Below are 16269 nucleotides of genomic sequence, written 5' to 3'. Positions count from 1 at the left end.
TTTTTTTTCAGGTATTCGTGTATGTGTGTGTGCGTCTTATTAAAGCCAAACCAAGGAATAATGTGGTTAGGGAAAAAAATCTAATGAGTCACTACCTTGTGGGAAGTTTGGCTCTATTTGTAGATGAAACTAAATTCTACAATCACATTAATTGGGGTTCAGCTGAAACTGGTTACTTACTGATAGCCCGACATTTATGTATTAAAAACACAGCCACAGAATCCTTTTACAATGTATACATATATCAAATTGCCATGATGTACAATTTTGTTAATTATACCTCAATACATCTGAAAAAAAAACCCCAAATAACCACATCCACAGCGCTTACTACATGCCAGCCCCTGAAATAAGCACTTTATAAACTTCACTCATTTCATTTGCAGAAAAACCCTATGTGATACTTCTTGGCCCCACTGTACCGATAAGGAAATTGAGACACAGAAATGTTGTCACACAACATAAATGACAGGACTCGGATTTGAACCCCGACAGCCTGACTCCAGAGTTCATGACCTTATGCTGCCTCTCAGTGTCCTGGTTATTTAAAACCTACCTTTTCTACTTTTTATTATATCATATGCCTCATGATCACATGGAGATGGGGAAAGACTTCAGAATTACTGTCTTTCCACAAAAGCTTTTGCCTAAAGTACTTCCTATTGATAGTGACTTATTAAAGTATATAATGAATAATTTACTGATTAACTTGCAGCTGGTTTTACATCTTTTCCATTGCGATTGGCATAATTCATAATGATGTGCATGGAAAGATTGAGAGCCGTGACTCTACACATGTAATTCAGAAGGAATGACCGAAATAGACTTTGTTCACCACATGACTCTGTAAACAAAACTCTTAAAACATTTCAAATGAAGACATTTCTTGACTAAGTGCTAGTGTTCTAAAATATGCATCAAGTGTGGTCTTGAAGACCTTTTATGTATCGTACCTTCACTTTCATGAAAGTGTGAACTTTTAAACATTTTATATAACTTGACAGAGGTCTGGCTCAGGTTACTAGATATATGCAGAAGCATTTCTATAAAAAAAATTCAGTATTAAAAAATTAAGTTTTGGGGAGTTCCCTTTGCTGCTCAGTGGAAATGAATCTGACTAGTATCCATGAGGAAGTGGGTTCAATCCCTGGCCTCGTTCAATGGGTTAAGGATCCAGCATTGCCATGAGCTATGGTGTAGGTCACAGACACACAGCTCGGATCCCACATTGTTTTGGCTGTGGTGGAGGCTGGCAGCTGCAGCTTCAATTTGACCCCTAGTCTGGGAACTTCCATATGCCACACGTGTGGCCCTAAAAAGAAAAAGAAAAAAGAAAAATTAGGTTTTGGAGTTCCCACTGTGTCACAGTGGAATCTGCAGCATCTTGGGAGCTCTGGGATACAGGTTTGATCCCGGTACAGTGGGTTAGGGATCTGGTGTTGCTGCAGGTGTGGTTTAGGTAGCAACTCTGATCCCTCGCCCAGGAACTCCATATGCCATGGGGTGCCAAAAAAAAAAAAAATAATAAAAAGTTTTATTTTTTAAGTATTTTGGTTCTAAAGTCCATGATTTCCAAAATCTCCAGATTCTGGTTTCATTGAAAATTTGAAGTCTTGGCCATTAGAACAAGCATTTGCAGAGCATTCCTATTTATTCCACTATACATACTATACATGGAAGCCCTTTACATTTTATAATATTTAAGCAAAAGGAGTGTTTATTTTCACTGTTTATAGCAAGGGTCCAGTTTATGCATCACGGAACACATTTCAGAGTTAAAGTAAATTACTGTATAATAATTGTGGCGTGGCCTGCATTACGTTTCCTTTATGAAAATGTGTTTGATTTCATCTAATGTTATGTTTATTTATTTCCAGAAAGTGAGCCATCACTTTTAGAATTCAAGCCTTTCAGTAATGGTCCTTTGGTTGGAGGATTTGTTTACCGAGGCTGCCAGTCTGAAAGACTCTATGGAAGCTACGTGTTTGGAGACCGTAATGGGTAGGTTTCCTGATACTACAATTTGATAGAGCAAATGACATATCCATTGATTATGGAGCAAATCATAAAATATTGGTAAAATACTCAAACGATTGCCTCCTTTCGGAAGTCAGGTGTTGGGCACACATGAATATTAGTATTCGCTTTTAGTTTCACCATGTAGGGTGGTGTAATTAAAGAACTTCCTACAAGATGCTTTTTAAACAGACTTGATAAAATTCATAAAATAATTAAGAGCAGCGAAGTCTTCAGATGAAGGGTTTGTGTTATTTAAGTTCTTTCCTTCATCCTTCTCGTACATTTACCATGATCGTGAGGAATTTGAAAACCACGGTTTTACCTGAGCTGTGTAGATATTTTAAAAATTATCTTGGAAGGCTAAGAATTTCTTTTTTGCCAGATTTTCAGGACTTTTGGCAACAGACCTTCATTTGTCTCTACTGATAGAAATACTACACAATTAGATTTTAGCCTACAGTTGAGAACTCACATTGAGAAAAATTATAAAAAACTGTGATGAAATCCAAGTTAAGAATCTTATTTCCCAAGTTGCTGGCATTCAGGCATATGGCAGAGCTGATACGATTGGTTGCTAAAAGGCACTAGAAAAGGAAGTCTGGTCCTAGACGGGAAGTATCATTCTCTAGATGAAGGGGAGGGTTTTTCCCACATTCAGATACTTTTAGTACCACCCCTCCCCAAACAAAACATTATTTTTAAGTACTTTTTCCTCACGTGGGATCTTCAGAGTAGTTACACACATTATGGGCTATATTATTTTTCCCTTTAGAAGCTATGCCTATGACAACAACAATTATGTATTAATGAGTTTTATTTTAAACACCTTATTCTGTCTTTTAGGCAAAAGCATATTTTCATCATAGGTTTCCGGTATGTTTTTGTCATAGGAATTTCTTAACTCTCCAGCAAAGTCCTGTGAGCAAGCAATGGCAAGAAAAACCACTCTGTCTCGGCAACGGTGGTTCCTGTAGAGGTTACTTTTCAGGTCACATATTGGGATTTGGAGAAGACGAATTAGGTACTGTACAAACTATTTCTGTCAAGTTCCATTCCCAACCCTTGCCCAAGAGACTTTGTTCTGCTCTGAAAAATAGTATAACAGTCTCATCCTTCATTTGCTGGAAATGTAACCTCTAGCAAATATGATCTCCTGTAGAGATTCGAGATGGTCCAGTTCAGTGTTCTCTTCCAATGAACTTTCTCTGGGGGGGGGTCTTTAATCTTGTTTCACCTCAAGCAATATGAGTTACAAAGCAGGACAATGGGAGGCAGGAATAAAGGAGAATTTCTAAGTCCTGAAAAGAGAAAATCTTAAATGTCTACTGATATTTTTTGATGCCATTGAGCCACTTGTTTATATTCTCTATCTGAAAACTTTTGCACTTATCCATGTCTCTTGGAATAAATAGAAAATTTGTTGCAACCCGAATTGCACTTAATCCTTTATTTCCTAATTTTCTTTTCTTTCTTTTTTTTTTTTTTTTTTGCCCATCGGGGCATGAAATTTGTGCAAGATTATCTGAGTTTGTAGATCTGCTTTCCAACAGAATAGAAATTATCTTCTCATTGATGATCCACTGGATAACATACAATTTATTTATCAGTATGTTATCAAAACGTATGTAGCTTAACCAGCAAAAAAGGAGTTGATATTGGAATGATATCAGTCAAAGAGTGAAATGCCACCAATTTTCAATTTGATAAATTTAGCTTTCATAATGATTCCCTTTAGAGAACAATATCCAAACAAACTATGGCTACCATGTTCCTTTAGCCTCAGAAATGAATTTCTAGGTATTAAGAAAGAAAATTTGTGTTTTCCACTAAATCAGAATACTTTCTGTCAACGTGTAGATTTGGTTTTCCTACATCAAATAGAGAATTCATCAGAAATAGCTCCATGCCAATTATGTAGGTTATCAAGGGATTCAGACAAAATTCCTGAAACACAAAACAGACTTCAGAACCACAGGAATATAATGAATGAAAGAAATCCAATCTGTCTTTTTTTTCTTGTTCTAGCATTGAAAGCATCTTACAATTAATTTCCCCTTGAAATTCTCCTATCCCATTCAAAAGAACCAGAAAGAGAGCCATTTTCACTTAAAACCACTGTAATGTCATTGGCAAACTGATTTTAAACTATAAAAGAGGATCAGATTGTTTGTGGCAGAGTCAGAGATGAGTATTTAGCTGTTGGGACTGAATAATTTTGATTTCCCCAGCCCTTACTACAAATGACTCCACCATTCATCCTGTTAGCGTCACCTGCATTGGTGCAAATATCCAAATATCTATCCGAATTTAAAACAATATGGGGAAGAGAACCCAAGAAATGAAGCATACACAGTCCTTACTGCCGCAAAGCAACATCATGTGTATTGCATAATTAAAAATAGGAGTTCCCGTCGTGGTACAGAGGTTAATGAATCCGACTAGGAACCATGAGGTTGTGGGTTCGATCCCTGCCCTTGCTCAGTGGGTTAAGGATCTGGCATTGCCATGAGCTGTGGTGTGGGTTGCAGATGCGGCTTGGATCCCGCGTTGCTGTGGCTCTGGCGTAGGCCGGCGGCTACAGCTCCGATTCGACCCCTAGGCTGGGAACCTCCATATGCCACGGGAAGCGGTCCTAGAAAAGGCAAAAAGACAAAAAACCAAAACAAAAATAAATAAACATACTTTCACTGGCTTATTTTTTAATGGAAAACTCTTGGGCTTTAATTAAGAACCATATAAGAAAATGAGTTCGATTTTTTATTTTTTGGTTTGTTTTTGTTTTTTGTCTTTTTAGGGCCACGCTGGCAGCACATGGAGGTTCCCAAGCTAGGGGTCGAATTGGAGCTGTAGCCGCTGGCCTACACCACAGCCATAGCACTGTTCAGATCTGAGCCACATCTGAGACCTATGCCACAGCACATCACAACACTGGATCCTTAACCTACTGAGCAAGGCCAGGGATTGAACCTGCGTCCTCATGGATACTAGTGAGATTCATTTCTGCTGAGCCATGATGGGAACTCCTGATTTTTCGTTTTTTGAAATAAAGTGTTGACACTCTTTTTGCTACGTATGTGTGTGTTTGTTTTTAATGTGGAATCAGGATGGGTTCATTGTAAGGATTAAATGCGGTAAACTACATAAAGTACTTGATGAATAATGAGACTTTTTTTCTTACATTCCTTGGCTTTTTAACTTCATTTTTATTTTTCCTATTCTGTTCATTTTTATTTTTTAATGTAAATTCTGTAACATCCTTTACAGAAGTAAGAAAGCAATAGAGTGTGCTTAATACATAACAATAGCATGGTAATAGAGGAGAATAGAGAAATATAGACTAAATCAGAGAGTAGTTCATGAATGACAACCAAATATAAATTTGAAAGCCTTCACAACATAGAATCATAAATACAGCTTCTAATTCCCTATGCATGTGATCCGTTTTATGTCTTGAATTATATGGATGTCAAAGAATTGGTAATAAATGAGAGAGGTTCTTTCCCAGGAGGGCACTTGTCTGTTGTACGTCATCATTGGGCACAGAGCCTAACTCCCAAAACTAGAGATGTGGAGTTGGGAGTGAAAAAATAAAATATTTTTATTTTAATATTTTTTTAAAAAAACTTTTTAAACAAACAAAAAAAATTGTTAAAAATTAAACAGGAGTACCCAATTCCAACTGGCCTCAAATTATCAATGTACAGTAACAACTTGGTAACCAAACTTTTCAGTCTTGGGAAGGATCAACCAAGATAAAACTCGCTGTTCTATATGCATTCTACAAATATTTATTGAGCACCTATTCAGTACAAAATTCTGTTCTAGGAGTTGGTGGTACAGGAGCAGATAAAGAGCCAACAATCAAAACTGTTGTCATGAAATATATATGCTAAAGGAGGACAGTACAATAACTGTTTTAAAATGCATTTGGAGTTCCTGTTGTAGCTCTGCAGAAATGAACCCAACTAGTTTCCATGAGGATGTGGGTTTGACCCCTGGCCTCACTTAGTGGGTTAAGGGTCTGGCGTTGCCTTGAGCTGTGGTGTGGCTCACAGACGCAGCTCGGATCCAGTGTTGCAATGGCTGTGACGTAGGCTGGCAGCTGCAGCTCTGATTTGACCTCTAGCCTGGGAACTTCCATATGTGTGGGCGCGGCCCTAAAAAGGAAATACATATATACATAAGTAAATAAATGTACATGGAATGTTAGTTGGTCATAAGTGCTTAAGAGGAAAATTGGATTGTAAAGAGGGATAGAGATTGCTAGGGGTTTGGACAGGTGTACTTTTGAATAGTACAATCAAGAGAGGTAATATTTAAGCACAGATTTGAGAGACAGAAAAAAGCACCTAGGACACGACAGATGCTGAGACTGGAGGAGCCTGGGATAGGAGCTTATGTCCAAAGTCAGGAGGCCAGTGAGGCTTGAAAGGAGTGAACAAGGGGGCAAAACAGTGCAGATGGAGTCAGAGCAGTAAGGAGGGAACATCCTAGGTCACATCAGGACCCATCTTTGCTCAGAGAGAGATTAGAAACCGTTGGAGTGTACTGAACCAGAGGAGTGTGACTCCGTTTCTGTAATCTCACCTGCCTCTTAAGGAATCTCTGTGGCTCTTATGTTGAGAGTAGTATCAGGGAGATCAGTTAGGAGGCTGTTCCCATCACTTGGGAGACAGATTAATATCTGCTTGCACTTGAGAAGCAGTGATCAGAATCTGGATGTCAAGGTGGACCTGTGAAACTCTCATGATCTTCAGGCAACATCTTCCTGAGGATTTAGGAATGTATCATATATGTATATACAAACATATATATGTGTGTATGTGTATATATATGTGTGTGTGTCTCTCTCTCTCTCTATATATATATATATATATATATATAACCTGCTAGGCAATAGAAAGTAAGGCTTTATAATACTGTGAATTGACTTCCTATATTTCTCTCTTCCTAGGTGAAGTTTACATTCTATCAAGTAGTAAAAGTATGACCCAGACTCACAATGGAAAACTCTACAAAATCGTAGATCCCAAAAGGTAAGTTTTTTTTAATAGTCCTTTAAGTAATATTTTTCTCCAAGTTATTAGAGTGCATTGATTAGTAATGGAATTGCTATTAGCAATCAGCAAAGGTGAGCATTTCTCCCCTGTCCATCTGCTAACCTTTAACTTCCCAAATGTCAGAGTTCCCTGGTGGCCTAGTGGTTAAGGAGTTGTCACTGCTATACCTCAGGTTCGATCTCTGGCCCAGGAACATCTGCATGCCGTGGGCATGGCCAAAAATAATAATAAAAACAAACAAATAAATAAATAAATGAATAAATTTTAAATCCCTTTTAGGAAGAATAAATTCCAATAATCTGAAAAGTTTACTAAAAGCCTTCATTTAATTCCCCTTTAAAAATATTTGTAAGTTGTAAGTCGTGTTTTTTCTGAAAAAAATCACTAGTAGTGGAGATTCCTGTCCTTTTTCCATACCATAAAACACAATCTTTCCTGAGAAGAATATAGGCTGACATGGGTACTGCGGAATGAAAAGAAAAAAATCAATGTCAAATGGTTTCTCTGTGTCAGAGAACATCACATATACCCATCCATCACACGATGAAAATGATAGTTTTCCTTCTCTATTTAACAGTATATATTTTCTTTCACAATAAGAGAAGGACCATTCACATGCCATAGGGGTTCTTTTCTTCCATGAAACCAGTGTCCTGTGAGAAGCAGAGTAGTGAATTAAAAAAAAAAAAAAAGCAGACACATTAGTGATTGTTGAAGTTGCTAATATTAAGAACAAACGTCCAACTGATGTTCATTCATAAAATATCAGCATTCTAATGATTCCAAAGGAGGTCTCAGGATTTCCTTCTGATCTAATGCCATTTGTTTCAAAATAGTCGTTATTATTCCATTACATTGGTCAAAGTTGATAGGCTTTTGCAAGCTTTCTGGTGGTGGTATTAATTCTCTCTGTGCCTCACAAAAACACTTCTCTCCTCATCTGGATTGTTTAGTCTGTTGGTGGTGAATTGAGGTGAATTTTACACCTTCAGTCCATTATTAGTGTCTAATTACCAGGGTTGCCGTGAGGGACCTTGGCTTCGTGATCTTTGGGCCCCCTCTCGTAGGGTGGTCTCAGAGTGACATACCTGACTTCTCATTATGGTGCCTGTTTCTGGTGAGTCGTGTCATGTGTGGGGCCAGGGTTAAGATGTGTGTTTGGTTTTCAGAAAGTGGGGGGAGTAACAGAGTCCCAGGGACACCGTCCTTGGATACAGGCATGGGCATACATTTCAAAATTAAACTGACTATAAGAAATCAAATGTTTTCATAAACATTTGTTGGGAGCCTCATGCTGTTTCGATTTGGATGCCAACGTTTGTTATTCTAGTAGTTCTCCCTAGATGAGTTGAAGTTCTATATAAGCAGACACTTTAGTGTATGTGAACAGGATTATTTTGGAAACACGAGCTCATTACTAGCCTAGCAGGGTTCAGGATGTCTGCTTCAGAGCAAAACAGTTTTTCTAAAACCTTTGAGGGAGAATTTAAAGAAAGAGCCTCATCAACTGGGGGAAAAAAAAATACATAGACAGTTCTTGTTACATCAAAAATCTAACTAAAATTGAAATCTGAGATTAACTGTATTCTTATGGAAAAGACTCAGACTTGATAGAATAATGTTTTCAGAATAAATTTCAAACATCAATTGACTCATGGCTCTCGAAGGGATTAACTACAAATTATAAAACTTTTGTATTCTGTATTATGTGTCATGGAAACATTCTTACTCACCATAGGATTTATATATATTTTTCTCTTTCCCCTATACACACATATATGCACACATGCACACACACACAGAATAAAGATGAGGGAGTTTAGAAATCATATACAGTGTTCTTGAGTCACTTTGGCAAAAACAGACGAGTTTCCAGCATCACCACCTCATCTGTAAGGACAATTTGGTCTAAAGATGTATGTTACATAATCACTTACACAAGTTTAAGATCATTTTCAGTGAGCATCTTTCTCAGATGCTCATCCTTCTCAGAAGGCGGTATTACCTGTTATAAACAAATGTCATTGTTTTTAATGAAAAAAAAAGTCAGTGAGAATACACCAGCTTTCACTGAGGCTTAACTAGAACTCAGGAGTTATTGAGGAAGAAGCAGAAAAGGGGTGAATGTTGCATCCATGTGAGAATAAGGAAACTTTCAGGGGTAGAAGAGTCACATCTCAGGGCAGAGTGGAAGCAGGGTCACGTCAATACCATTTGATCACCCAGCTGGTGAGGCCTCTTTACAGGGTCCCCCAAAGTACCAGGTTTGGCCTGGTCTGGAAAACTCCTCCTGCCAGCAGAAGTCCATGCACGGAGCACTAGTTTCACTTAGTAGAGCCATTCGAGACTAGAAAGACAGGGGAAGTATATCCTGGCAGGACAGCAGTGTGGGACACGGCATTAAGTTATGTCACCATGTTGTGTTCCTTGGCCTCTCAGTAAAGTTTGGAAGAGCATTCTGCTCCGGCATCCTTTCTGCAGAGTGCTGGGAAGGTAATTAAATAGTATGTTTAGGGCATATCCAATTCTTTAGCACCGTTGGAGTTCACTCCGTGCATTCAAGAATGATCTTCAGGTGATCTCTCAACTTTTGAGGTGGTCTTAGTTCCAAAACTGGGTCCAAGGTGTCCATGGAGTTTTAAAGAGCTCTGACTATCTAGTTTTCAAATGTCCAAGTCACATCTTGGATGCTTGCCCTCTGTTAAATCTTTTCAGAATTGAACAAATGCTCCAGGGGGATGGAAATGAAAGAATTCTAACAGAGTTATGAACTTCCCAAGCTTTATTTTCATCGAGCACACATTTTTTCACACTACTGATAAAGATGCTTTAATTTTTTTCTTTCAGTTGAGCTTCAGCTAAATGACCTTTTTTGACTTGGAAACGTTGCCAGGGTTCTTTCTCCAGGAATTTGTAAAACAAAAATTATTCTTAAACATGCTGATTTAATGACTGTGGACCCAGTCTTCTTGCTATGTTTTAACATGTTGCTTATCTGTTACTCACCCAAGTCACACAGCCCATTCCCTCAAGAGGTCTATAAATTAGCGATGCAAATTCCCAGCTTTGGAGACCATTTTCCAGAAATTTCATATCGGACTCCTGGGTGACCAATACCAAAAACTGCTCCTCCTGCCTCCTTCCCCACAATGGTCCCACTTACTGCTTTTTGTTTATTTTGTTCTTAATATCTTCATCCTACTCCTTATTATACTGGATGCTGAAGTGTGCTTTCTTCACAAAAATCACTGCATGAGGGGAAATCGGTCTGTTTATCCTTCACATGTGTCTCAGGGAGCCAGCAGGCTGCTCTGCCATCCTAAAGAAAGCCATGCATAATGGAGAGGGTTTAGCCCAATAAGCCAGTCTAGTCCCAATTCATCAGTCAAAGTTTTATGCAAGTGGCCTCCCTAGGTTGATAAAATCCCCACAGTGCCTGTTGACCCAGCTGCCAAGTCCTCTTGCTGCAGGCGGTGTTTTCATGGCCACCCTGACAGTAATACAAACTGTTTAGCAGCTCCATTGACCTTTCAGCTATTAACAGGGACACAGGCTCGACAAGGGACTAGTTTTCAAACATGACAGAATTTCTTAACACTAGAGGTCATGAACAAGTATATGCCCTATAAAAATCCATTCAGCATGGTGGATTTGAAGCCTAAAAGACGAGCGTGGCCCACATTGTTGCTATTATGACTTTTCTACATTTCCAATAATGAAAAATGGTATGCACTTACGTGCTGGCTTATGTTTTATACTCAATGTGCTATAGTTTAAATTGTGGGGCACAATACTTTTAGCTAACAAATCCTTCCTACGCTGCCACAGAGCATCTGAAATTTCAAAGATGTATCACAAAAGAACAGGATAAGATCCAAGTCAAAACTTCTAATGAAGGGATGAGCATGCAAACCTCATATATGGTAATGACCTTAGTGTAACTGGAATTGAATTTTATTTATAGTCTACTAAGATTTGTCTATGTGTATATATGCACACAAATACACTTAAACATACCCAGGTAATCCATATAATGCTATGTCGAACCACCCCCTATTTCAAAATATATAGAAAATATTATGCAATAATTTATGGAAACATTTTTATTTAAATGACCATGATATTTTAAAATGCTGATATAATGCTTCTTATATGTCTGTCCTCTTTTCTGGAGATAAGGACATGACCACAGCATTCAAGGGAATTTTCTGCTTTCTACTAAGTATAGTCTTTCTTTCTTAAACTATTAATTCTGAATGCTGGAATATCAGTTACTAGAGTATTTGTACAGATTGCTATGAAAACATGGTTGAATTCCCACTTATAAATGGCATTTGTTAACACATGAAATAGAGAATATCAATAATTAAAATATATTCTTCAGGGGTTCCCGCCGTGGCGCAGTGGTTAACGAATCCGACTAGAAACCATGAGGTTGCAGGTTCGATAACTGGCCTTGCTCAGTGGGTTAACGATCCGGCGTTGCCGTGAGCTGTGGTGTAGGTTGCAGACGTGGCTCGGATCCTGCGTTGCTGTGGTTCTGGCGTAGGCCAGTGGCTACAGCTCCGATTCGACCCCTAGCCTGGGAACCTCCATATGCCTCGGGAGCAGCCCTAGAAAAGGCAAAAAGACAAAAAATAAAATAAAACAAAATAAAATATATTCTTCAAAAAAGAGATTCATTTGTTAAAAGTAAAAAAACTCTTAACAGCATTTCTTTTTATTACCCATGTTTCTTCCCCACCTGGAACAATGGTGGGAACTGGTATTATTAGACCTTCTGAATATCTTATACTTTTATTGTAAGACAAGGTAGCATCATATATTGCAGTATTTGAGATAAAGGCAGCTTTAATCTTGCATAAAACAGCAGCATAAATTTGTAAAAAGATTTTCTAGAGGAAGATGAACTTTTTAAAGAAAAAATTGTACCTCAGCCTTATTTTTTTTTAATCTAACTTATTTTAGTTGCGCTTAAAAAAATCTGCTGCTTAAATAGCTTAGTTTTTGTCAATGTCAATGAATCAAAACATATAACATCAAAATTTGGGAATCTGTCATCCTAATACTCTTCAAAAAGATTTTAAGCTGACATTTTTGTGCTATTTTAATGGACAGAAACTCTGTTTCTAATGTTCACTTCCTGTTTAAAGCATTTAGTGATATTTAAAATTTCTGCCTTCATATAATATAAAATTAAAACACTAACACATCTACAGCTTTTAAAGTGGGAAAATACTTGTTTTTTAGATGATTTCTAAAAGAAAAATACTATAGGGTTCAAGGCTTTTAAATTATATTGTAATCAAAGTGTTATTTAAAATGTCTGTTTTGTTGGAGTTCCCGTCGTGGCTCAGCAGAAACGATTCTGACTAGTATCCATGAGGACACAGGTTCAATCCCTGGCCTCGCTCAGTGGGTTAAGGATCCGGCACTGCCGTGAGCTATGGTGCAGGTCACAGATACAGCTTGAATCTGACATTGCTGTGGCTGTGGTATAGGCCAGCGGCTACAGCTCTGATTCGACCCCTAGCCTGGAAACCTCCATATGCTGTGGGTGCAGCCCTAAAAAGACAATAGAGTGGAGTGGAGTGGACTGGACTGGACTGGAAATAGAATAGAACAGAATAGAATAGAATAGAACAGAATAGAATAGAATAGAACAGAATAGAATAGAATAGAAAAGAAATAATGTCTGTTTTCCCAATACAGATATTTCTCATTTAGTGTTTAACATTTTTATCAATTTATGGCTTATGAAATAAGTTTTGAAGTAGAAAAAAATTGATTTTGATGTAAAGTTCTAAAGAGAATATGGTTCCTTTATATTAGGAAGCAAAGTCATTGACTTTTTATTGTACCCTAATTTTTGGTTTTTAAAAATCATATCAGAGTATAATTCTAAGATTAAATCAAGAGATTTAATCAATGTGCAGGTATCTTTTGCTGGCCTCCTGTGTTCAAGATACTTTATTGCGTGCTATGGAGCGAGAATATAAATGAGAATTTAGTTCCTTCCTCTGAGGAAGCTTATTTTTACCTTAAATTTGGAGACTTCCACCCATTATCTAGGATATAAATAATATTATCGGAGATAAAAATGGACACCTCAGGACAACACAATTATGCCAAAACATTGTATGTTATAGATTGGCAAATTCATGGTCCAGAAGGCGATGGGTACTGAGTTGGGTCAAACTCACCATGATTTGGCTTCCTGGTCCAGTCTGTTCTGCACACTAATTAGGTCACCTGTAAAAGAGAATAATGACTGCAGAACATGGACATTATGTAGGTTTTCAAGCAAGTAGAGCCAGACTGACAAGAGTGGGGCCTCAGCCTGGTTGTTGCACTTGCAGAAGGAACCGTCTCAGTGAGGCATTAACATGAGAAACAATTGCCTGCAGTGGGTTTTCCTCCCCCAGCCGGCATTCATTCCTACAGCTTTGCAGAGCTCCCCGCAGGTTTCACTTCCTCCTGAGTTCACAGCCTCACTTCTAGTGCCATTTTGGTTTGTGTGTTTCTAATCTCCCCTAAGCAAATCTGTCCTCCACCCACTGCTCACCTGCTTCCTGGGCTGCCCTCTCCCAAGGTACCAACCTTTGTTTTTTGTTAGTGCTTGAGTTGCCAAGTTGCATAGATCTTGAGGAGTCTGCCCCAACTCTGTTTTTCCCACCAGCCTTATTTGTAGTATTCAATTTTGTCAACAACAAGATTTTCCTGCAACAAATCTACTGAATTACTGAAGTGCCTGTTTTTCTGTATTCAGCAGAAATAATTATAGTAGACCAGTTTCTGAATTTAGGACATTGCAAACACAATACCTAAGGCAATTTAATAAAATTGGACTTTGTCTCTTTTTTCCCCTAAAAGCAGGTGACCTTATCATCTAGTTTCATTAGTCATTTCTCCTAGGTTTTCCTTTTAAGGAAATACATAACTTTTCATTTCCTAATTTTCCCTTGGAAATATATACATTGAGTTAAGCTGATAAAGTTGAATGAAGGTAATCCACACACCCTTTTAGATTCTTGTCTATCATGGTGGTGGTGTTTGGATAGGGAGATTAACAGGGCCTGAAGCACAGGTGCCTGGTCCCCTGTTTCCTAAAGAGGTTCCCTGTTTCTGAAAGCTGTGCTAGGAAAGTGTTCCAGATTATCTGTAATTAGCTGCGTACAAGCTATGCAATCTCTTCTACCATGTTCTAATCTTCTAAATTTGGGAATAACAAGATTGGCCCTGTCTTAAGAGGATAAAATTGACTGAGAAATTACTGGAAAATTGGAGTGGCTTTCTCATTTGCTTTCATTATGGTTGTATCTTTAACCATAGGACAAAACTGAGCCGGTATTTGTTAAAGTTGTCAGAATCTTATGAGCACTAGGCAGCCTAACCCACATCTCTGCTAAATTGCCACTGCCTCGGTCCTCTCTGAGTTTAACACACACTCAATCCCAAACTGCCATGTTAAAGCCAGTCAGTGCTGTTTGGAGTGGCCATGTGCTCAGAACATTTTCATCCCTATGGGGAAGAGAAAAGGGAAACAGGGTAACTCATTCCTTAAAAGAAGTGAAGTCCTATAAGTGAAGGGTTATGTTTTAGGTATCTTTTCATGTTAAAGGATTCTCCCACAGAATAACAGTTCAAAAGAGAGAAGAGGATTTATTTAACATGCTAGTAAGTGAGAGATGTTAGTCGCCAACTTCATAAAAGAAAAAAAATTGCTTGCCTGAGTAATCAAATAAAAATTTGAGGAATCATGTTTATATATGACAGCCACAGTCATATAAGCTAAACAGGCCCAAATAAGAAGCAATCACATCCACAGATAGATAAGCACTTGCTCAATCTTGAGCAAAATACAGTTTAGAATTCTGTCCATAATCTGAGTTTCCATGCTTTTGAATGTTTGGTGAAAAACAGTCAGTGTCTAATTAGAGGATCAGCCAGGAAACAACCCTGCCCTGAGGAACCACACTTTAGAGAGGAATCCCTATTTGTCACATCCCCTTATCTCTTCCCAGCACACATGAGTCCATGTGTGGATGCTTTGCCTCAAACAAGCAACATCTTCTGGTTGTTGTTTAATCCGAGTCACCTATCTTCCTGATGTATGTAGTGTCTTCTTCTCTTTAGATTCATCTGCTCAGGCATGAACGAGATCATTAAACAGCATGTGAGCTATGTGCCTGCATGTTTTGCATCACATATAATATGTAACATACTCCTGACACGCTCTACTTCTGGGTCTCTTTTCTTGAATGAATCAGAAAGAGAGTCTAATTCTCTTTGAGTAACAAAGAGAATCTGGATAAACAGACTCTCAGTTACCAGTAAAATGTGAACAATATCCGTTTACCTAATACGACTCGGTGAATGATGGTGGCCCGTGACCCAGAAGAACCAGCTACAGAAAAACTGCTCTTCTGATGGTCAAAAATGCCACCACCATCACATAAGCAAAGTCAGAATTTTATATGAGGAAGAAACAAAGCAGATTTGGGCTATTCAGCAATAAGGAGACTGAATAATTCAGGGCAATACCCTCACTTTCCTTGCATCAACATTTCACAGTTTCTCCACCGAGTCACACTCTGCCCTTGCTCTTGGGGACACATGGGAAATATTTGATAGTGCATTCTGAGTGAATATATGGAATGCATTATTACATAATAACATCACATAATGAATGCCTTTCACATACATTGACCATTTCTAGATTTAGACAAGAGGTTGAATAGATTGAAGGAAGTTTCCTGAACAATCACATTAGTTGCAAAACACAACATTTCAACAGAGAGTGGGGTTTTATTGGCGAGAGGAGCTAAAGAAGTCATTATACATTTTAAATACGGTTTTGAGTCATTGAAGAAACAGCCTGAGGTCAGGCCTCAAATTATCATCACTGTTCATATTGCCGCAGGGGCCTAACAAGATAACCTGTCTCAAGAAATCGGAGTCTGCAGGGCTTAATTATTTGCTCCTCTTAGAAAGCTATATCATTTACCTCTGTGGTGGTTCTGACCTATAATTATCGCCTTCTTTGTTATGGTGCTTAAGAACTCCAACCACTTTGGCCATCCCTGATGGTGGGGATTTGACTGGAGGTGAAACATTTGTTTACATTCCTTCACTGAAAAGGGCTTTCTCAACCACATTGTGGCACAGGTAGCAGTGACTGATAGAAAAC

General features: G+C 38.3%; 2 protein-coding genes across 7 annotated transcripts in view; one reads left to right on the top strand and one right to left on the bottom strand.

Moving 5' to 3' along the window:
* Positions 1-16269, top strand: part of HHIP (hedgehog interacting protein) — a 94608-nt gene that overhangs the window by 67618 nt on the left and 10721 nt on the right. For all 3 annotated transcript variants that reach the window (XM_021100665.2, XM_021100664.2, XM_003129171.7), the window contains exons 9-11: positions 1878-2001; positions 2910-3040; positions 6974-7055. In XM_021100665.2, the coding sequence (XP_020956324.1) occupies positions 1878-2001; positions 2910-3040; positions 6974-7055 (337 nt within the window). The remainder of the gene's footprint in view (positions 1-1877; positions 2002-2909; positions 3041-6973; positions 7056-16269) is intronic.
* Positions 5203-16269, bottom strand: part of ANAPC10 (anaphase promoting complex subunit 10) — a 248185-nt gene continuing 237118 nt past the window's right edge. For all 4 annotated transcript variants that reach the window (XR_014811848.1, XR_014811849.1, XR_014811852.1 and 1 more), the window contains 2 exons: positions 13283-13331; positions 5203-10398 (listed from right to left, as the gene is read on the bottom strand). The gene's annotated coding sequence lies outside the window, so the exon portion shown is untranslated. The remainder of the gene's footprint in view (positions 10399-13282; positions 13332-16269) is intronic.

This window comes from Sus scrofa, chromosome 8, assembly GCF_054392235.1.
Source record: "Sus scrofa isolate SSC_HxYL_T2T_F1_AM1 chromosome 8, Sscrofa_HxYL_maternal_Yorkshire_Landrace_v2.0, whole genome shotgun sequence".
Lineage (NCBI taxonomy): Eukaryota > Metazoa > Chordata > Mammalia > Artiodactyla > Suidae > Sus > Sus scrofa.
This window is presented reverse-complemented; position numbering and strand designations above follow the sequence as displayed.